The sequence below is a fragment of the Rhinolophus ferrumequinum genome, chromosome 17, assembly GCF_004115265.2.
Source record: "Rhinolophus ferrumequinum isolate MPI-CBG mRhiFer1 chromosome 17, mRhiFer1_v1.p, whole genome shotgun sequence".
NCBI lineage: Eukaryota > Metazoa > Chordata > Mammalia > Chiroptera > Rhinolophidae > Rhinolophus > Rhinolophus ferrumequinum.
Window position 1 is genome coordinate 57,952,676 of NC_046300.1, and position 22,611 is coordinate 57,975,286.

A 22,611-nucleotide genomic window follows, 5' to 3' on the forward strand; every position below is an offset into this window, starting at 1 on the left:
ATGTTAGGTGGTGATAAGTGTTCTGGAGAAAAAGCAAGGGTAGAATACAAGTCGAAAGGGGGTGAGAGGAGTTTTCTGAACCCAGACCTGTGGGCTCTGAAGGCACGAGCCAGGTGAATCTCCTGAGAGCCTACAGGCAGAAGGGATGGCAAGCCCAGAGGCTCTGCTGGGAGAGGATCCGGAGTGGCTGAGGACCAGCGGGCCAGGGTGGCAGGAGGAGTGTGGGGAGGGGAAATCGTAGCAGTGCGAGGCTGAGGGCTTGGGGGCGAGTCGGGAAGGTAGATCACACAGGACCCGGTAGCCTGTTCAAACTCCGGTTCCCTTTCCTGCGGCCCACAGGCTCTGCTCAGTCCGGCCTCTGCCAGGTTGTCCATCCTCCTCCTCTTCCATTTTCCCCTTTGCCTGCTGTGCCTCAGGCACACAGGCCTTCTTCCAGTTCTTCTCCATCACTGGGCTCTTCCCCACTCTGACCCCGTGCATATGCCATTCCCTCTGCCTCTGCTTCTCCTCCTGCCCCCACCCCTGCTTAGTTCAGGTGTCCCCTCCTTAAAGGGTCCTCCATGTCACTGTCTTTCACTTTATAGCCCTTATCAAAAATCATGCGGTAGTATCTTGTGTTGCTACAAAGCAAGCCATTAATCTTGCTAAAATGTGTCATTACTGTTAGATTTGGGGTTTCAATGCCCGGTAGGATGAATTATGAGAAGTTTTTACATAGGTCTTGGCTCAATTTGCAAAATTGACCTGAAGGGGAAAAAGATTGTAGACTTCCCACTAATGATATTCTTTGGCTTCTTGCTGGGGGCAGGGCGGTAGTGTTCCCTGCAATATCATTTAATTCCCTGTCGGATATTAAGTTTGATAGAGCATTGTTCATCTTTGTTCGCAGAGTTCTAGCACCCTCTTTTTGGGGAAGGAACAATATGCTGTGAGGAGAGAAATGGTTTGGGTTTTGGAATAACTGGTTATGTATGAATAAATGAATCCCTCTGTTACATCACTGGGGTTTTCTTTCCCAAGATAATCTCTGTGCTTTTGTCGGCTTCTAAGTAGGAAATGTATTTTCTCCCTTCTCCTTATTTCTGTGTCTAGGCCTTTTTCTGTTTCCTCGGATGAACTGCTGTACTGGAGACAGAAGCAGAGTTTGCTGTAGATTTTGTGTGCTCCTCGTTCCATTCCTCTAACTTGAGTCGGCTCCATGTCTGATGAGCTTTTCATTGTTAACTAGCAGCCGCGGTGGCCATTTCTTTAAAAGATCTTGTGTTCAGTAGATGTTTTCTTAAAATGTGGTGGCAGTTGATGAAAATAATCTGTGTTGTGAGAATTTATTATCTGTCTATGAATTACAGTGTTCTCATTGAAGAGGTGGTGATGCCAGGGTAACAAATAAACAATTTTTTTTTATGATTTAAAAACCAAACAGATTAATAAAGTTGGGAAGCACGAGTATTCGTCAAGTGCCGGGCAGGTCTGATGAAATTTCACCAAGATCCTCTTTTTTTCCTTACTAGTAATCCTGAAATAAAAACAGCTCCTTAAATACAGGATTTTGATAGATGGCATTTAAGAATTATGAAAACGTGTCAAATCCTGATAGCCATATGGTTTGCATACCTGTTTTATTTAAGAGTGGGAAAATGCTTTTAGAAAGTATTTGAGAACCTGAAAAAGGAAGCATCCTTGCCAGTCCCTGGTAGTGAGTACTAGTAATGATAGAGGCTCTCATGGTTTGAGCACTTCCTGTGTGTCTTCCACTGTACTAAGCGCTTCACCTGATGCCCACTTAATCTTCACTGCAGTGCTGTGAAGCAGGTGCTTACGTTATCCCCATTTGAAAGATGAGAAAACTGAGTCTACGCAAGTTAACTTGCCACAAATCACACAGTTTGTAAGTGGCAAAGCTGGGATTTCTGGTCTAGATAACTTCAAAGCCAGAGGGTTCCCTGGTTTGTCAAATTAAAAGGGCTAATTTCTGCTTGTTGAGCTGCCTTTTATGAGGGGACACTTGAAATAGGCTTTGATTTATTGGTGAACAATGTACCAGCACATTCTGGAGAGCAGTTTAAATAAAATCAAGGAAGTCGCTTGGTTGGTGTTTTAGGGAATAGCAGCAGTGGAGAGGTGCTGGTGGGGAGAGGGGTAGTATCGCCTGCAAACCTAGGACTTACAGCCTTGGGGTGGGTGTGTGCCCGCGTACTTGGAAGGGTTTGTTTAAAGTCCATAGAGTGTGTACTTTCTAGAATGTGTGGTGGAGAAGTGATTGACTCTCGGAAAGCGTATCCTAATAGTTTGTTAGCTGAAACAGGTAGTGACAATTTAGAAGTTTCTTAAACATAGCAGGAAAGTGACATGTATGCTTAAGGACAGCTGAGAAGATAAACACAGCAACAACCTTTTATGATAACGCACGGAGATACTTTGTAATGCAGAGATGATCCAGGCGTCTTTCTTTTGAAGATTGAAGTCATTAATTTGTACTCTTACTCCCAAACCATGTTCTGGTTGATATTAAGTAACTAAATTGATTGATCTGACCTGTCATGGTCCCCCCCTTCCCATCCCATCCCCTCCTTGCTTGTCTTGATGGTGGTGCCTCCCAACAGTGAGAGAGGTTACAACAGCAAAGCTCCATCAGGTGTTTGCCTTTGCTTTGATCATTTTGCATTGCTGTGGTGTTGCCTACTTGTGACAGGACTGGCACAGGGCAAAGGGGAGTTTGATTGAAGGCCAGGCCCGCCCCTCCCAGCGTCCTGTCTTGCACGGCACACAGTGGGCTCACATGGCCTGTTGTCAGTGAAGCAGCTGACAAGCGGTGGAGAGATGATTGAAAGGCTCCCTCCCCGTCCGTCCGTCCACAGGACCTGGGACTCCCCTGCTCAATAGCTTTCCGCAGGAATCGGGGGTTTTAAATGGTTATGACTAAATTGGACATAATTTGTGTTTTTTTTTTAATGGGACAAATAGGTCTTAATGTATATTTTAATGGTTTTCCAGTAGTGCTGATTACTTTGAGAGGTCAGGCTTTAATGCGTGTGTTTGGTAAGATTTAGCAGCCCCTGTTCAGAGACAGCTTTTCCTTCCATTTTAAAAGATAAGTTTTTACTTTTATTTCCAAATGCCCAGGAAATTTTAAGTGCTGTCAGTTTTATGAAAAAGTAATTAGGGAGTATGTCTTGCAAGTGGTTGGTTTGGCATCATCACTGAAGTTCTTAATTTGCCTGATGAGAATATCTCCTAATAAGATCCTTGGTGTGCAGCCCCTGCCCCGCTCTCCCTGGAAGGCCGGTGCCATAATTATTGTCTATATCTGGGCACTGTCAAATGAAGACAGGAGCCACAGTGGAAGGACAGCCAACTGACCTTTTTGAAATCCCACAGTTTAAAATTTGGGATGTGTCCTAACATACCCCCATTGCTTAAGGATTTGGGTACCAAGTTTTAAGACACTGGGCAGGTGGAGCCATAGTAAAAGCTTGCTTGTGTGTTGATTTTATTACATATAGTTATTGATACCGTGTAGGGCGCGGGAGAGCAGAGCTGTTTTCAGAGAATTACTAAGGAATTAAAGTGCAGTACAGAAGAGTCTAGAAGAGGTACCTTAAAGCGGGAATCGGTGGCATGTGCAGTAGTGGAAGTTCTCACTTCTTGTTTCCATTGATGATCCTCTTACTTGTAAGCACCCCCCGAGAAAGTGGAGGGGAAAGCATGACGCCTAATGACTCAAAATTGTAACTTAGCTCTGATAAAGGTTTTGTGAACAATAGCTGTGGATACCGGTGGGTGGAATCAATGCTTACAGGGTGTCAGGAAGGAAGAGCCCTGAAGACCAGACAGGGCGCTCCTGGGCTTTGTCTCGCTGCAGAAACAAGCAGATCCCTGGCCTGGGAGGCCCTGACTGACCCAGCGTTCCCTTTCCCTCAAGGCCTTTCTTGCCTTCTCTTCAGAAAGAAGGCACATCATTGCCAGCACGCATGCTCGCTCTCTCTTTCTCTCTCTTTTTGCTTTGTTTTCAACGCTCTTGGCTGTATTTCTTCTGATTTCGGTTGTCTTTTTTTGTGTACCTATGCCCTTTTTAAATTGCTCCCTACCCGTCTAACTCTTACTTCAGTAAAAGAGTTCACGTTAAATCCTGCTCTCTTCAATGTCCCCCATCTCACATCACGTGGGTGACAGATGTAAATTGTGACTGTGATAAACCTGTGTCCAAGGAAAGAAAAGCTTTAAGTGCAGAAGTGGAGGTAGACGCATGAAGAACTAATGCATAGACTTTGAAATCGGGGTTCTCAAACTGGGTTTATTTATGTAAGCAAAGGGAGGTCCTTGAACCCCTTCATGGCCGCATGCAAATGTTATTTGCATAAGTACAGTCTCCTAGGGGAGAAAATACACTGTTCAACAAATGTCCAAGGGCCTCGTGACCCCGCAGTGTTCGGCACCACCTAGGAGCATAGCGGCGTCTTTCTACAGAGCGCAGCGAGTCTCCAGTATTCTTTTATTTGTACTTAAAACAGTTTTTTTGTTGCTGTTCAAGTTCCATATTCAGGATCATTTTTTTAAAATTTCTTGTTTGGTTTAAGTTTTTGGTTTGCTTAATTAATGCTTTCACACAATATTGTTTAATTTTCATTGGTAACAGTATTCTGGCTGCTTTAAGGATTAAGAGTCATAATTGGGCCCCACTGAGACGACAGCCGTTTTTGGTCATTAGTGATACCTTGTGGACTTGCATCCTTTCGATCGGTAGATAAAAAGTTCAATTCTACCTGCAGTTTTATAACTGAACCTGTCTATAAAGTAAGGACAAGTGAGTGATAGATTTTAGGACATGAGTTAGCAGGGTGTTCTTTCTGAAACTCACATCTAACAGTAAATAACAAATATTGCTTAAATGACTGCTCTTGCTTAACTGACTTTGCTGCTCCCCACTGTCCTTAGAGCAAAACTACAGATACTCACTGTGGCTGGAGAGGTGCCGTTTGCCCACGGCCACCACAGCCCCTTATCTCTTCCTTTCAGGTTATGTGCCGTCTCCATGCAGGGACAGTGGCCCCTTTCCCCAACACCTGCCTCCTCTCCTGCTCCGTATTCCCCCCTAACCCCTTTCCCGAACAGAAGGAAAATTAACATTCATCTCTCAGGTGCAGTCTTCGATATTTCTAGTTCTTGCAGGCAGCCTCCCTGGCCTCTGGTCCAGCTTTCTGTCTGGCAGTGTGCTTTTCGTGTTTAGCCATAAAGAGATCTTCACGGGTCATCACCTATAGATCAGCCGAAGTTTTTTTAGACTATTGCGTAGTATTTTATATTATGAATATTACTATGGTTGTTTAAACTCACCCTCTATGGACGGATATTTAGGCTGTTGGCACTTTTGCTGCTTTTACCAACACTGCTGCAGTTTCTTATCACTAGTGAAATTGTTGTCAGCTGTTTATTTTGTAAATAAACAGCCAAATGGAGGGTATATTTAAGTAGATAATGCCAGCATGCCCTCCAGAAAGGCTTTTCAAGTATCAGAGGTGCATCAGGTGACAGAAAAGGATGTGGATAACTACGGGCACAGTTCCTTTCTCTTAGAGTCTGTCCCTAAGGAACTGGCAAGATCCAGCTTTTTCCCCGTTTTCCTACTCCCTAAGTTCTGGGCTGTTGAAATTGCAGTCTTCTGTCCTATAGAAACTCAGAGACCTGTGAATTGAAATTGCAGTCTGACCATCAAAGTGTTCTTAAAAGAAGAATTAATTATAGGCTTCCTGGTGACAAAAATGTTCTTCATCTGAGAATCACAACGTACCTAGGATATTTGCTCTTTAATCCACACAAAATCTGGGGTACAATTTTTTGCCACCTTATTGTTGACGTTCCTTATCTACTCTGCAAGCCGTTCTCCACAGTCTCAAACAAAGGCAAAAGCTGTTTTCTGCTTCCTTGAAAAAACTCCACGATGACTGAACTGTACATCTTGTAACAGGATTTGGGGTTGAATAAGGAACATAGTATTAAGTGACTGTAGTCTCAGCTACTTTTCTTTTACAAAAAGAGGAAATATAATTTCCCTGTGACTGTGGTAATCCCCTTTGACATCCCACTTGATGAAATTATATTCTTTATTGGGTATTGAAATAAACTTGTGCAAAATGGTTTGTTAACCTTTCTGGGGAGGGGGTACTGGTTCCTACTGAAGGGAACTTGGCACCTCACACGCAGCTATTGCAGGGATTGGCTAGTTGATTTTTTTTTTTTTTAAATATTTATTTTACAGTAGAACCCTCGGTTTTCAAAAAAAAGTAACTGGAAGTTGGGTGGTTGATTCATTTATAGATTTTGCACTTGTAAAACTCCTAATGTCCATCCTTATTTTCAAAATCACTGGTTGCCCTAATTCCTTTGCAGCTAATGGCCAATTTTACACTTGTACTGAGAGGCCAAAAACTGATTTCTCCGCGAGATGGGGAGTGTGACAACGACCCCCTTGTGTCCTGTCCTTTGGTATTTGCCCGCGGGTGGCAGCCTCTCACCTCTCCCACAGCCTGTTTGTTCCTGCCTCCTCCGAGGCTGTGACTGAGTCTGGCCTCTTTGGTGTACTGTGTGCGGAAGTTGTGCCCCTTCTGGGAAGACAATTCTCGAAGAGAAAGAAATGCTTGGTTCTCTGGGTTCTCGGGGAGCAGGGATGTTTTTGTTTTTGTTTATGTGTATGCAAGCCACTGAACAATGGATGGAGAAGTCAGAAATCAGACACAGCTCCTCGCACATCTCTTTGCAGAGATCGAGTCGGGGATGGGGGAGCGAAGGTGATGGCCTGTCGGAGAGGCAGGAAGGGAACACTTTTGAATGGGAACTGAGGGAAGGGGGTGAAATGAGGAGTCTGTGTCCTGGTGACTCAGTTTTTAAGTACTTCCTCTCTTGGTTCCTGTAATCACACCAGGAGTGTTGCAGGGTGTCGATGCGTGTTGCAGAGCAGCCCCGCATTTCCTGGCTGATAATCCCTGCTCCATCATTCCCTGCTGACCTGGGCAAGTTATTTAACACCTGCTAACCTCAGTCCCCTCACAAGTGGCCGTGTACCAATAGCGTTTCCCCGTAGGGCCCTTCGAGGGTGCTCTAATTAATGCAGGGTTCTCAAGTCAGTGTCCCTGACATTTGGGGCCAGATAGTTCTTGTTGTGGGGGAATGTCCCGTGCATTATAGGATGTTTAGCCACATCTGGCTTCTACGACGGGGTGCCAGTAGCACCACTTCAGTTGTTATAAGTAAAAATGTGTCCAAATATTGTCAATGTCCCCTGGGGGGGAGGGCCATAGTGGCCCCCAGTTTAATGTATGTAAAGCCCCTCACTCAGTACTTGGCACGTAGGAATATTCTTCAGTGTTTGCGTAGGGGAGGCGCTTGATAAATGTGTGACTGAATGAGTGAATGTTGGTGTTGCTGGTGTTAGGCAGTTGAAAGAGTGCTAGCTGCTTCCTTAGACGTCACATCAAGGAGCAGGACCCTGTTGAGATTCTCAGGGCCCTGCAGTAACTAAATCTTTCGGGTGGCTACCAAGGACGAGCACTCTCTCTCCATCGAAGTTTCTCTGAGGTTGCACAGCAGCATCTAGGAAGTGCCAGAGTGGTTCTGACTGTTTGTCTTTAATTCCAAGACACAGTTTTTCTCTTGTCTCATTATTTCTGAAATCTGAATGGATTGTAAAGTTGAAGGGTACATTCTTCTTCCCCAAAGGCTGACACTGACACACTTGATGGCAGCTTTGAAATGAAAGAACATGGGATTTCTGTGACTGTTTGGGCTTTCACAATGGCCTGGGAGCTCTCCATGGGCAAAAGCTGTCTTACCACGTTGTTTTTTCCCAGCGCTCAGCACAGTGTCTCAAACATTTGAACAGCCTGCACTTTCCAGTGTTCTGTTAGGATAGCCTTCAGCTGCCGTTTGTATGGTTTTGGACCTTCATTCAGCTCAGGACGAAAAGCAGTGCAGTCTCTCACATGATTCAGTACCAGCAGTGCGTTTTTCAGTAGTCCCTATTTTACTCTTTCTGCAGTGTCATCGAATGGTTATTTTACTGCATTTTGCTCACTGTGGAGATGAGTATGTGGTACAAACTAGTTTTCTGATACTGGTGACAAGAAATATGTGTCTCAAACTTTTACAGGAGGGTTGCATCATAAGTGCTTATAACTTATGCAAAGTATACTAAGTGATGTCACACAAGAGGAAAATAGTGTGGCTAATTTTACCAGTTATTAAATGTATATTATTGCCCTGAAATGTGCTTGAAATGGGAAGTGTGAATCATCTAAGATGTAAGTTCCATGAGGACAGGGTTATGCTCACTGCTGTTTCTTCAGCATCCTGAAGGAGCATTTTGAACATAGTAAGTACACAGATAATTGTGGAGTATTGATATCCTTGTCCTTTACTTGGTCTCAGTTCCCTCAAGTATCTCAAAGTGTAAGCATCTCATTGCCCTGTGATTCTGGTGTTTAATTATATGAATTTGTAAAATAAGGTCCCTAAACACAAGCCAGCTATTTCCTCTGGTGGAAATGGCCGTCTGTTCTCACATCAGGGACACGACTGGCTGTGTAGGACTTACTACTTAGGCTCCATGTGGTGTCTCAGAAAATTTCAAGGATGATTTCAACTGACTTTAGAAACTAAACCGAATTCTTTCTTAAACTGGAACACCACTGTCAAAATCTAGATAGATGAAAATCATTAGTCGTGCAGAAAGCTATCACATTCATTGTATGTTCGATGGGTTTAAGCTGATCACAGTACTCTTGTGTTTCCCTTTGAAGTGCCAGAAATATGTGTATCTCCGGAGACTGAGTTTGGAACAGAGCTGGGTTTTTCTTCACCCATGAGTCTACTGAGTCCATACTTTGTGCCTTTGACTGGTTGGTCACTTTTCCAGCCTGCCCCTTTCCTTCCTGATTGAATATTCATGCTATAGTAAAGAATGGAAACATTATCATCTTCTAATGACCTAAATCTGATTTTCAAGTGTTCTACAACTGAAACATATTTAAAGAAAGGCAACGGGCCCCACGACAAGAAATCTCAGAAGGAAGAGTGGAAATGTTCCCGCTTTAACCTAGTGTAATTATTTTTCCTGTTCGGTTGCGTAGGCAGGCTGCCAGAAGATAGGGGTACAAACTAATTAACCGTTTGCAGAGATATTGCCGTGTCATTACTGATAAGCATAGACGTAAATAAGGCAGTGTGTCAGCTGTTTTCCTGTAATGAGGGAGGACAGAAATATGTTAACTAAAATAAAATAGACCAAAGGCTTAGTTGGGGGGGAAAGTATAGTTTCTGTTGGTTTCCTTTTTTAGCACATAAAGTTCTTTGTCCCTGTTGTCTTAAGTGATTTCTGATATGTTGAAGGGGGAAGAAAATATGGATTGCCATGTTAGTCTTTGTAAAATACAGTTGAATGCTTTGTACCTCAATTGAGCATATTTAGATCCCACCCCCACCCACTAAAATAATTTCCAATATAAATTTTTATACACCGTAATTTAGGGTAATTGGGATGTATTAGGCCAGTGGTGAATTTTAAGCAGTATTACGTATAAACTAACGTATGTGAATAGTTTTGCCCAGGCAAGAGCCTTAAAGTAAACGGTTTTCATAATGTAAGAAGCTGTTTCAGTTCTGTAAGGAATCTTTAAATCTTTGTATTTCTTGTTTACTCTTCCTGAGAGGTGACAGTACTAGGAACCTTAGAAAATACTTGTTAGAAGAAGGATTGAAGCTTTGTGACCAGTGACACGTCATTGCGTGCTGGTTGGGGACTAGGATCTGGCATCTACTAGATGCGACATTTCACCCCAGATCCATCTCTTCCCAGCTTTGTGATCTGGGCCAGTTACTTCATCTTTCCACGCCTGTTTCCTCATTTGTAAACGTGGACTAATAATAGTACCTGTACTGCAGGGTTGTTGTAAGGATTGCATGAAATAAAGATTATAAATTACTGTAGCACATTGGCCCAGTAAATTCTCAATCATGTTTGACACAGTGGCTGTTGTTGTTTAATATTGTACTTTAGACATGTGCCTCACCTTTTACTTTAAAAGCACCAAAGAAACCAACCAGACAAAAGAAGTGGGGAGAAATGGGTGTTTAACTTGAGGCATCACTGACATGTGGCTGAGGTGCTGTTGTCTGCCAGCCACAGCTGTTTGCATGTGGTTGTGGTAAGTGAGCTTCAATACCTTGTTCAGGTATGGTGACCCATTTCTCCTGGAAGGACAAGGAGTGAAACTGCAGAGTCTGAAGAAGTAAAACTGAGATAAGAGAAAGCATAAAACTTTCTTGTGAAAGTATTACCCGTTAGGTCTTCTAGTTATTGAAACAGAAATGAGCTAACAGTCTAAACAAACTTGAAATACTTTAATATTTCCCAACGGTAATAAACTGTACCTAATCTGTTTAAACAGAAAAGGCCTTTGTAACATTAAAAGAGATTAGGAGTAAAATTGATTACCAGCAGTCAACATTCCTCTTTCCCCCCATAGTGTTTCCTTACAAATCTATCCTTCCTCAAACCCAACCAGAAAAGGCTGCTGTACAAGTGAGTTTTGTGCACGAAGCGAGGCTTAACAGAAATGATTACTGAACTAAAAAAGTTCAATATTCAGAGAAGTTGGTGTTAAGACAAAAAAAACAAAACAAAACCAATTCCTACTTCAGGGGCCTATTCTGATCTATTCCCAGCTGTCTCCTAGGTCTGACCAAGTGCTGTCCAATAGGCGACATGGGGGTATTTGTGGAAGGAGTGGAAGCGTGAATGAATCGGGTTGGTCTGAGTTCTTTTCACAGGCAGCAATAACAACATTAAATTGACATATATGTATGAGTGCAACAGAATCTTTTTAGACACAGGGAAGATTTATCTTTATTTTTATTGTAACTTCTCTTTAAATAAAGCTGCCTTTGGGGAAAGCTTTAATTCACTTGAGTATAAGCAGTGAGTAAGTTTCAGATATTTCTGCATGGTTTTCATCATTCTTGGAACCATATTTCTAATTCCTGGATGACTTTGAATTATGGACACTTAGTACATATGCCTTGCCTATTTTTTGTTTTGTTTTTTTCATATGGAGGAAATAATGTCTTAGGATTTAATTTATAAAGCACTGTTCTAAAATTAGGGGAGAGTCATCAAGACGATGGCTTCCTTGGTATCTTCTTGGAAATCTCAGGGGCATCTAGCTTTCACTTGTCCCGGTATATGTTCTTCATTCTCAGACCTGGCATTCTTCCAGGATTCCTCCTCAGAAACTGGTACCACCCATCCATCCTGCTCTGCAGGATGGAAAACGTGGCATCATCTCTGTACCACTACCCTTCTATCCAGGCCATTACCAAGTCATATCAAGAATTCTTTTTAAATACCTGAATTTTCTCTCTGCCATCTCCTAGTCCAAGCTACCCCATGTCTCTCACCTGTACTATTACAAACAGCAACTAACTGGCCTTCTCACTTCTACTTTCAGGCCACGAATCTCCATTCTATACACTGCAGTCTGAGGAGTGTTGAAAATAATAAACAGCCTGATGATATTATCCTCCATTAAAATACTTTCAGTAAACATTTTCAAATGGCAGAGTGGGGACCTCTAAAAATCTTCTCCTCTATGAAAGCAGTGAGAACACTGGCAAGAATTGTCAAAATTAACTTTTTCAGAATTCTGAAAATTAAAGGCTTACAGGATCTGTTGAGAATTTATGCAAAAAAAATGGCTGAATCTGTAAATACAGCAAACTCTGGTGTTTTCAGTCTCCCCTATTTCAACCTTCCCTCTCCCTCATAGCTCCACAGTAACTTAAAAACCAACAGCCTCACAACTATGGTAGCTATCAAAAACAGCAGCGTAGATGCTATCAGAGGGGACAGACTGGGTTCGGAGGTCCTGCAAAGCCCTGCCCCCAGAGAATTCTCTGTTTGAATTGTCTTGTAGCTCCCTAAAAAGCTCCAGTCTCAGAACTTGTCTCTGCTTGAGCTGACTCATAGCTCACTTTGTGCTCTATTCCTAAGGTGTTTGTCAAAAAAAAAAAAATAGCAGCAATTATTGAATATCGAAGGTGTCTGAGGTGGTGGTAACAGTTGGTGCTAACAAGAGCCTAATGAAAAAACTAAATAGGAAGCATTGGGTGTCAACTGGGACTTGAAAGAGTTCCAGCATATTTCTAGAAAACCACATGTGTAGGTAGGGCTGTACACATGCCCAGGAATGACCTTGAAAAGGCCTTACTGCTCATCTCTGGCTGACCTTGAGGCTCTATGCAAACAGGAAGTGAAGGCTAAAGCAGAGTTGTAAACCACTTGTTAGAGTATAGAAGGCATGCCCCAACATAAACACAGAGCCCCTCAGCAAAGGGTAGGAGACGTATTGGTTCAAGACATTTAAGGGAATCCTGTCCAATAATTAGATAACCAAGCAGCGACCTGACTTAACCAAACATAACAAAGAGTACAGACTTTACACAGTTACCAAGTTAAATAACTAAACAACAAAAATGACAGGTGGATCTGATTTCTAGAATTGCCACATTGTATTATTTAAATTGTCCAGTTTTCAACAAAAAATTACAAGACAGGCAAAGAAACAGCAAATACAGCCCACATGCAGAGGGAACAAAGCATGAGATAGAGCCATATCAAAGCAAATATTTTATATACTGTTGAAATTAAGTTGATTTTATTCAAATTACACTGTTTGAAGTTAAAATGTTAATTGTAATCTCCAGGACAACCGCTAAGAAAATAGGGAGATAAAAGTAAAAGAGAAAAAGGTGAATTAAAAAGGTGTACTAGAATATATCAGTTTAACACAAATTAAGGCAGTAATAGAGGAACAACAAAAAAAAGATACACGTAGAATAAAAAGCAAAATCACAGCCATATATCCGACTGTATCAATAATTAACATTAAATGTAGATAGATTAAACGCTAATTCGCAAGCAGAAGTTAGCAGAATAGCTCCAAAAAGATCGTGATCCAACAATGTGTGCTATCAGCAAGCGACATAATCTGAGATTCAAAGTCAGAAACATGTTAAAAGTTAATAGGAAAGACATACCATGCAAACAGTAGTCAAAGGAGAGCAAATCTGGCTATAAAAATATCAGACAAAAGAGGTTTTTTAAAGAAATTGTCATTATAGATAAAGGGGGACATTTTTAAAATCATGAATGAGTCTATCGGGAAGAATTAACAATTATAAAGGTACATGTGCCTAACCTAACCTAACAAAGCTTTGAAATACATAAAGCAAACAACTGACACTGAAAGGAGAGTGACAATTTAACAATAATAGTGGGAGACTTCAATAACTGACTTTCAAGACTTGATACAACTGCCGGTAGAAGATCAAGAAAAATGTAGGAGACTTGAAAATCATAAACCAACTAGACCTAATCAACAACAGCAGAATACTGACTCATTCTTCTCAAGTGCACATGAAACATTCTCCAGGATCATATTAGGCTGTAATAAATAAAGTAAGCTTCAATAAGTGTAAAAAAACTGAAATTACACAAGTACAAAGTACATTCTCTAACCACAGTGGAGTAAAATTAGAAATTAACAACGGAAGGAAATTTGGGAAATTCACAAATGTGGAAATTAAACAACACACTCCTAAGTAAGCCATGGGTCAAAGAAGAAATCACTACAAATTAGAGAATACTTTGAAATTAATGAAAATGAAACACAACATACCAAAACAGTGAAAAAGAAGGTGTACCCAATTCTATGTTGATCCTTAAAATAAAGCCTTGCTGCTTAAAAAATGGTCACAGACCTCTGTATCACCAAGAACCTGGTTAGAATTACTGAATTTCGGGCCCCTAACCAGATCTACCATTTCAGAATCTGCTCTTTAACAAGATTCCTAGGTGACTTCTATGTTTGAGAAGCACTGAAAATAGTGCATCATACAGTCTGGCCTGAAACTTTAATAACATTACCAATATTGGAGAAATTATTCATATAGTAATCCAAGCTTTTCCAAACCCATCTATCTATCAAATGTATATTGAGCATATTTGCTCAAATGTATATTGTTAAAATGTGTATTTAATATACGTTGTAGAAATAATATATATTGCATAATATATATTAAGTACATTAGTCTGTAGCTTTCAGTTCTTGTGATGTCCTTGGTTTTGGTATTAGGGTACTGGGCTCAGTAAGTTGAGAAGTATGCCCTCCTTTTCTATTGTTTAGAAAAGTTTGTGTAGGCCGGGTGCTAATTCTTTATACATTTAATAAAATTCACCAGTGAAGTCATCTGGACCTGGGCTTTACTTTGTGGGAAGTTTTAATGTTACTAATTCAAATTTTTGTGCTGGATTTATTCAGATTTTCATTGTGACCATTAAGATAGAAGAGCTAAAGAGCATTTTTCTCTCTGTCTTGAGGCATCTGAAGCAAACTTAAGACACTTAGTCCACGTTCATTATCTATTAAAAGTCCTGAACCTTCTGGGGCATGTCGTTGGTAAGATACTTAGAAACTTTACAAATAAGAGCTAATTACAACTTATAACGCCCCGTTAAGGTACTTATGAAAGATACAGATCTCTGGTGCGCTGTATTCACCACGGCCGCCCGGCTGTTGACTACTCAGTTGTAACACAAAGCAAATAACGTTTGACGTGCCAACTGAAGTCTAGCCATTTATGTTTTCATTTCCACGTGTTCATTGCTGGTGTATAGTAAGACAATTGATTTTTGTTGACCTTGTGTCCACAAACAGACTGATTGTGTCCTCCCCTCCCAGCCCCGCGGCATTTATGAGTTGAAACTTAATCCCTAATGTGATGATTTTTGGATGTTGGGGCCTTTGAGAAGTGGTTAGATCATGAGGGTGGAGCCCTCCTGAATGGGATTAGTGCCCTTGCCTAAGCCACCAAGTCTATGGTATTTTGTTATAGCGGCCCAAAAAGACCACGGTAAGTTTGTGTCCTGTGGTCACAAATTTTAGGAGGGTTTTTTTTTGTAGATGCCTTGTGCTTTTCTATCTACATAATGCGTCAGGTCATTTGCAAATAGGAGTAGTTTTGTTTCTGTCTTTCAAATCTGTGCCTTTTCTTTTCTTTTCTTGCCTTATCTTTCTGGCTAGAACTTCAGTACTATGCTGAATAGCAGTGGTGAGAGTGGATATTCTGCCTCGTTCCGGATCTTAGGAGGGAAACATGCAGACTTTAGCCATGAAGTATGTAGTTAGTTTAGGTTTTTTTGTTAATGTTCTTTGTCAGGTTAATGAAGTTCCCTCTATTCCTAGTTATCTGGGGTTTGCTCTTTTTTTTTTTTTTTTTTTTTTTTACCATGAATACATTTTTCTGCATCAATTATTATGGTAGTGTGATTTTTCATACTACCTAATACTGTCATAGTTGGGTTATGAGTTATTTGAAGTGTCTTGCTTAGTTTCCAAGTGTTTGGAATTTTTCTTGTTATCTTTACGTTACTGGTTTCTAATTTAATTCTGTTGTGGTCAGAGAACATACTTGATATGATTTCAGTTCTTTTAAACTTGTTGAGGTTTGTTTTATGGTCTGCATAAGGCTAACCATTTAAACACATAAAGATAAGTCAGTAGGCAGTGCCATCCCATAGTTCTATGAGAGCCATGGGTGTCCTGCATACAAGATACCTGGCAGATAAGGTATTACTGTGTTGGCTGCCTTTTGAACAAAAGAAGGAATGGTATTCTTAACAAAATCATGAGGTTATAACCATAACCATAATAATAATGATAATAAAATTGACACTGTGCTTTTCTGAGTCCTTATATAAACTCTGCTTACTGTGTTTAGACAAAGTTAAGCATTTTACATGAATAATCTCATTCAATCCAACAGTCAACTGAAATAAATATCATTGTTTTCTCCATTTTTTAAATGCAGAAACTGAGTGCCTAGCAGTTAAGTATCTTGCTTGAGGTTACGAGACCAGTGAAGTGGTAATCTCTCTTAGTGCACATTTGACCATAGGCTAAAAGCTCAGCTGAATTGTAGTGATGCAGAGAAGACCCAGTAAGGATTTGGGGTGGAATTTCCAGATTTAGGGCACATAGTATGTCAGGCTTGATTTCTGTCTTGAAAGCTCACAAGTGCTGACAGTATTTTGAGCACACATGAGGCAGCCTGTATGTGTACTGCCACGTTGGCCACCTTTGTAGCCCAGCCTGCCTTCCATAACCCAGTTTCCCTAGGATTTCGGTGTTTGTCTCCTGTGTTCTGTCCCAGGTACTGTGTCTCCATTTCAGAACAAGCAGTGGCAGTAGCTCTTGGGGCTTTTACCTATGGAGAGTCATTCACTGTAAGGTTGGCCACTTGTAGTTAGTGATTAATAAATATTAGGACCATTTTCTTCTATCTAACTCTTTAGTCCTCTGGTGTTTGGTTGGTTGCTTTTTTACTTGAAACATCTCAGTTTTCTTTTTTTAATCCCATTTTTATTGACTACTTTGGTTTGCAGGGCCTCAAACTACATATGTTTTAGCAGGTTGATGATTGGCCTTTTTTTGTCCCTGCTTGGTTTCATCATATAACATCTTATAGTCAAGGGAAAGCCCAGTTCCCTTTATTTATTGGAGCAAAGGACATGAATTTGGTTGAAGTGTGTGGAGGGTGTAAATAAGGTTCTATTTTATTCTTTCCCAGTTGTTAAAGTTCGTTTAATAGCAGTTAAAATTTTTTTATGTCATTGATGTTTTGGTTTTTTTTATGAGAGCTTTTTTTTTTTTTTTAAATAAATTTTATTGGGGAACAGTGTGTTTCTCCAGGGCCCATCCGCTCCAAGTAGTTGTCCTTCAGTCAGGTTGTGGAGGGCACAGCTCAGCTCCAAATCCAGTTGCCATTTCCAGTCTTTAGTTGCAGGGGGTGCAGCCCACCATCCCATGCGGGAATCGAACCGGCAACCTTGTTATTGAGAGCTCGCTCTAACCAACTGAGCCGTCCGGCCTCCCCTGGTGTTACTTTTGATTACCCATAATTGAAAGTTACCATTTGAAACAAGTTTGAGACTGACTCTAGTAAAAGCCCGGTTATGTGCAGACCAGCCTTCCAGGTCCAGCAGGTTCCTTACACGTGTTTCAGACACCAGTGGGGCTGAGAGTCCTAGTATTGAAGGAAACCTTTGAGGAGCAATGAAAGCAGACAGTCCAGAGGTGGCCTACAGAAGTCCACTGTTGCGTACGCTGTGTTGGTTGACTTTGATTAAGCAAGGCAGACGAGTAGAGACTTCTTGGAGAAGCAGGGAGGGCACTGAGCGTGGAAAGTCTTGTTAAAGTGAGGTGGTGAAGAGCATGTACTTTAAAGGAGTAGTTTACCCTCAAATCTCAGCCTCTACGTGGACTGGCTCTGTAACTTAAAGCAGGTAATCTTGTGCCCCACTTGCTTTATCTGTAAAGTGGGGAAAACATCCCCGAGAGATAGGTGGTGTTGTGAAGATGAGTATGTTAATACTTGGTACTTTAGCTGGAACTTTGGAGGTACTCAGTAATTGCAAACTTGTATTATTTTTGTTATGTGTATTCTCAGAGTTGTTGTGATTTTTGTTCACTGATATATACCCAGTACCTAGAATACTGTCCAGGCATAATAGGTATTCAGTATGTGAATGAATGATATATATGAAGTACTGCCGTGATATCTGACACAGACTAAGCACTCAGTACATAGTGTTACAGGAAGTGGTGGCTGTAGACCAGCAGAGATTAGAGGCAGTGGCCAGTGTAACACACAGTAAAAATAGAAATAATTATAGTAGGTGAGGCAGAGCTAGCACAGGCTCTGTTCCAGACATAGTTACAAGAGCTTTATGTGTAGTAACTTTATCCTCATAATTACCTATTAAGGTAGCTACTAGTATCCCCATTTTACAGATGAGGATCCAACACAGAGGAACTTGCCCAAGGTGACACTCCTGATGAGCGATGGCATTGGGATTTGAACTCAGAAGACTGATCCAGAGGCCTTAAGGAAATTCTTTTGTTGAGAACCTGCTGTGAGTCAGGCGCTGTGGTGTTACGCAGACCTGGCCCCAACCCTCATGACGATTGTATCTTACTGAGGAGAGAGCCAAAACACAAATGATAAATAACTACTGAGTGAGACAGAATTGTATGAAGAGATTGGGTCCTGCTTTAAATTGGTTGTCAGGGAAGGGCTTTCTGATAGAAAGTAAGCTGAGACCTGGAGCCAGGCAGGCAAAGCATTCCATCCAGAGGGAACAGAAGTGGGGAAGTGACTGGCGTGTTGCTGTATTGTCAGGATTAGAATTCTGGAGTGGAAGGTGTGAGGCGAGTGCTGTGACTTGAGTTTGCAGAGGTCAGGCAGGGCCTCCTAAGCATTGCTTTTCATTCTGACTACAGCGGGAACCACTGAGGGGTTTAATCACACCAGGTGACATTTATGATTGAACAACATCACTGGTTACTAGGCCTAGGAGGTTTAGAATAGGTGGAGGGAAGCACGGCCACTGTTTAGGTCCAAGACCAGAGCAGACAGTGATGGGGAAAATGGTTTTTAAAAAACGAGCTCACATTTGCACTGTCTAAGCATTTCACATATATTCAGCAGTCCTCCCAGCAAGCCGTGTGAGGGTGGTACTATTACTGTACCCAGTAATAGAGGAGAAACTGAGGTAAAGGCTCCTCAGTGGCAGGGCTGACCCCAGAGGCTGTGCCTGTAAGTAAGCTCTGCCTTGGCAGACTAGGTGCTTCCATCTGTGTCTCCCACCATCCATGTGTCCTCTGAGCTGCAGTGAGGAAGGAAGGAACTGCAGACCCATCTTTGGCTTCTGCCCTCTGCCTCACCCCCATCCACCGTCTCCTGAGCTGTTTGCAGGATCCTGCAGAGCATGTCTCCAGCGTGGTTTCCCCCATCTTCATCACACAGGTACTTCCTTCTGTCTCGTTCTGACTTTTGCATCAGCCCTTGAGGATCACCCTCTCCCCCTTAGCGAAGTGCATCCACGTTCAGGCCAGAGTGACTTTCTGTATCATGTGGCTTGCTTGCTTCAAACGCTGGGCTCTCTCTCCCTGGCTTGCAGGGTAGAGCTGAAACTCTGAAGCGTGGGCCCTGACTCTCTGCAGAGAACACCCGCAGCTCTCCGATGCGTCTCACTGCTTCCAGGGAGGAGTGAGTGGTGAGCAGGGGGAGCGCGAGACCCCTTGAGAGTTAAGCTCACATTGTAAAATAGTTGCTGTTTGCTCTACAGCAGGTCCTCGAATAACATCCTTTCCTTCAGCGTCATTTTGGTAAAGCGTTGATGAAATGCCCTAGGAACTTAACTCTTGTTGATGTCAGTTAGCCTCTGGTAAAATTCGTTCCATTATACGTCCTTTTGCCACAGTTCCAAGAAACTATCAACGTTACGTGAGGACTTACAGTATGTATCAGTCTCCTGCAACTCTAATTGGTGAGAGCTGAGGCCCTTGCAGCAGACATGTCAGTGGCTATATGTTTGGTGTTTTTGTTTATTTTGTTAACGTTTACTGAGTGCTCTTTATGGATTAGTTCATTTAATCCTCACAATAACACTGTGAAATGTGGGTCCTGTTAGCTGTGTTTTATAGATGAGGAGACTGAAGTTGAGAGAGTAAGTAATTTAACCATGTTCGCATAGGTAGTAAGAGGACAAAGAGGGGAGAATGGGGCTTGAATCCAAGGAGTCTGACTCCAGGTTTGCTCTTACTACTCACTGCTCTGCACACACTAGCAAGAGAGAATTTGCCAGTGTGCATATTTGAGAATCAGACCTACAAAAGTTTTACCAGAAGCTACCTCCTAGAATGGGAGCATATGTTCAAGGGAGATATTCTCATCCTTGAACTTTTCTGTCACCATGACATACCCAAGTCCAGTGGATGACTAGATATTATTAAATGACGTAAAGGCACAATTCTAACCTTGGCTGATGATGGCACCACGGGGACTTAATCGAATACTTCAGTTATTAGCCATCAAGTAATATTTAACACACATTGATTTGCTGCTTCCTGTCAGTCACATTGGGCATTGTTAAGCACTGTCAAAGCAGAAAAGAAGACAGACGTGGAACTCAGTCTAGTGGGAGGAGATTAAGACTCACATAGCTAGTTGGGTACTTGTAAATGCGGCTGGTGCTGTGTGGCAAGGCTGCGTCCGTGCTCTGACAGCGTGTGCCAGGGCACTGCCTAGCCAAGTCTCCAAGGAAGTGACACTGAGGCTGAGACTGAAGTAAAGCAACAAGCCAGGTAAAGATCTGGAGAAAGTTCTGGGCAGAGGGAACAGCAAGCAGCAGGGCGCTATGACAGGAGAGAGCACCGTGTGCTCCGGGAACCGAACGAAGGCTGGAGAGGCCAGACGCAGAGAGCCAGTGGGAAAGAGGCAGGTTTGGGCTGTTCCAGGCCTCGTGGCCAGGTCGAGATTCTTAGCTTAGCTTTTATCCTGAGAGCACCTGGAAGCTCTGAAAGAGTTCTAGACGCCAGACATTGCTTCACTGACACCCAGCGAGAGCTCACTTCTCAGGCTACGTACGGCAAGGAGACTGTTGCAGACAGGGCTCAGAGGTATCTACTTAGAAGTTCCCATCCACAAATCCTACGCCAGTGAGTGGCGGACTGTAACGGAGTTCTGGGTGGGATGAGTAAGAGCACAGAGAGGGCACTGGAGCTGGCTCTTTGGAATGGTGAGGATTCCAGCAAGAAGAGGGAAACGCTTTCGTGCTGCAGGAACTGTGCTGGCTGGAAGGTAGGATGGTGGGAGAGCAGGAGGCTCTGAGAAGGCCCAGACAGTCTTGCAACTGGAGCAGGTTGAGTCCGACGGGAGCGACGCGAGGAGCAGAGCACTCAGGGTCTTGCTTGCCGAGACATAGGTCAGGGGCCCACGCCGCACTGGAGTCAGCAGAGCTGTCCAAGGAGAGGAAGGGCGTTACAGCTTTGTAGGCTGGTGGCTTTAGCAGCAGAGCGAGGAGGGCTGAAGTGGGCGACACTGAGGCCCTCTGAGGAGGTGTCCTGGGTGTGGGGTGCGTGGAGGCCATCAGGCCCTGACCTCGGCACTGGCGGGGGGAGTGGCGTGGAGGAGACAGGTTCTGGCAGTGTTTGGGGGGGATATTGGGAATTAGCTGGGCTTGTGAGCCCGGCAGGTCTCACCTTGCCTCCGCCACTTAGGAGCTGTGCGGTCTCAGTGTCTGTGTTCCTTAGTTTCCTGAGCAGTACAACAGAATGCATGACTCCTGTCTCACAGGCTGGGGGGCCATGCAGTGAGCGCTTCCTGGGGCCTTCTGAGGCAGGAATTAGTGCTCTTCATCTTTCTGCCCTGCGAAAGTGCTCAGTGAATTAAGTACGATCACCATCTGACAAATGAAGAGACTGAAGTTCAAAGAGGGTGTAGCACTAGCTCAAGGTCACATTGTGTTCAGTGGCCCATACTGTTAGGCACTCTGCTTAAAATACCTGTGACAGGAGTAACTAATAGGGGAGGGAGAGGGGCAGCCCTTCAAAGAGATGGCGGCTGAGCAGAGACTTGGCGTGTGAGAAGGCAGCGGGCATCCTGGGAAGCCAGGCCGAGCCAGCTGTGAGCGAGCTCTCTGGGCCTGAGGACAGAAGGCAGGTCAGTGAGCCTGCCGCAGACGGAGCCAAAGAGAGAGGAGCGGGGATGAGGGAACAGTGTGACAGGGAGGTGGACAAACAGCTGCCAGGGCCGTGGGGGCTGTGGAAAGGGTTGGGATTTTATTCCGAGAGTGGGGAAGCCACCGGAGACATTTTAAGGGTAGTGACATGATCTGTTGGAGGATGTCCAAGGCCCACCTTGGTGGCTTCGTGGAAGGGATTGTAGACCACCTGGGAGACGTCTTCCCCGGTCCATCGGAAAGGTGCTGTTAGCAGACTCTACAGCGGTGGCCTCGCCAATGTAGAGAAGCGGACAGCGGTTTTAGTGTAGAGCCGACCGGACCTGCTGCTGCCCAGATGTGGTGTGGCAAAGAGCAGTCATAGGTGACGTCTGGGTTTTTAGCTTGAGCAGTTGGGGGGATGAATAGTGCCACTTACCCAAAGTGGGGAGGGTTTTTGGGGGTGGGGAACAGGGCAGGGTCGAAAGTGAAGTTTTCTTGGACATGCTTGTTCCCTCTGAGAGGTGTAGAAGACATCCAGATGCAATGTTTAATAGGCAGTTGGATAGTGTGAGTCTAGACAGAGCTTGGGAGCCGCCTGGGATAGAGACAGAGCTGTGGGAGTCGTTGGCATGTAGAATTCTGGGAGCATGGGAGAAGGGAGACGGTCAGGGTGCTACATACTCAGGTTTCAGTGATGGCGCAGGTCTCAGCATGGGGATGCGTTTGCTCCTGTTGAGGGTCTGACTGGGGGAAGAGTGCGTTCATTCTGCAGGTGACTGTGGGGGTTCCGCACATGTGCTCACGTGTCCGTGTGCCTAAGCCCTGTGCTGGCGTGGGGTCTCCAGAGTACCCGATGGCCTGCATGTGGTGCTGGGCCACTCGCTGATTGGAGGTTGGGGCACCTGGATCCTGAGAAAGATTTAGGGCTTCCACTCAATAAAGTCTATTCTTACAAATTAGTGCAGCGTCCATGGTCTCAAGTACAACTTTAAAACTTC

The 22,611-nt window shown here is 43.4% G+C and overlaps 1 protein-coding gene across 4 annotated transcripts in view; it reads left to right on the top strand.

Moving 5' to 3' along the window:
* ATXN7 (ataxin 7) overlaps window positions 1-22,611 on the top strand; it is a 122,682-nt gene that overhangs the window by 51,964 nt on the left and 48,107 nt on the right. Inside the window, exon 1 of one of the 4 annotated variants that reach the window (XM_033132244.1) lies at window positions 18,638-18,915. The exons of the other annotated variants lie outside the window; for them this stretch is intronic. Coding sequence (XP_032988135.1) covers window positions 18,762-18,915 — 154 coding nt within the window. The 5' untranslated portion in view covers window positions 18,638-18,761. Of the gene's footprint in view, window positions 1-18,637; window positions 18,916-22,611 lie in introns of those variants that run through there. 4 annotated transcript variants of the gene reach the window in all.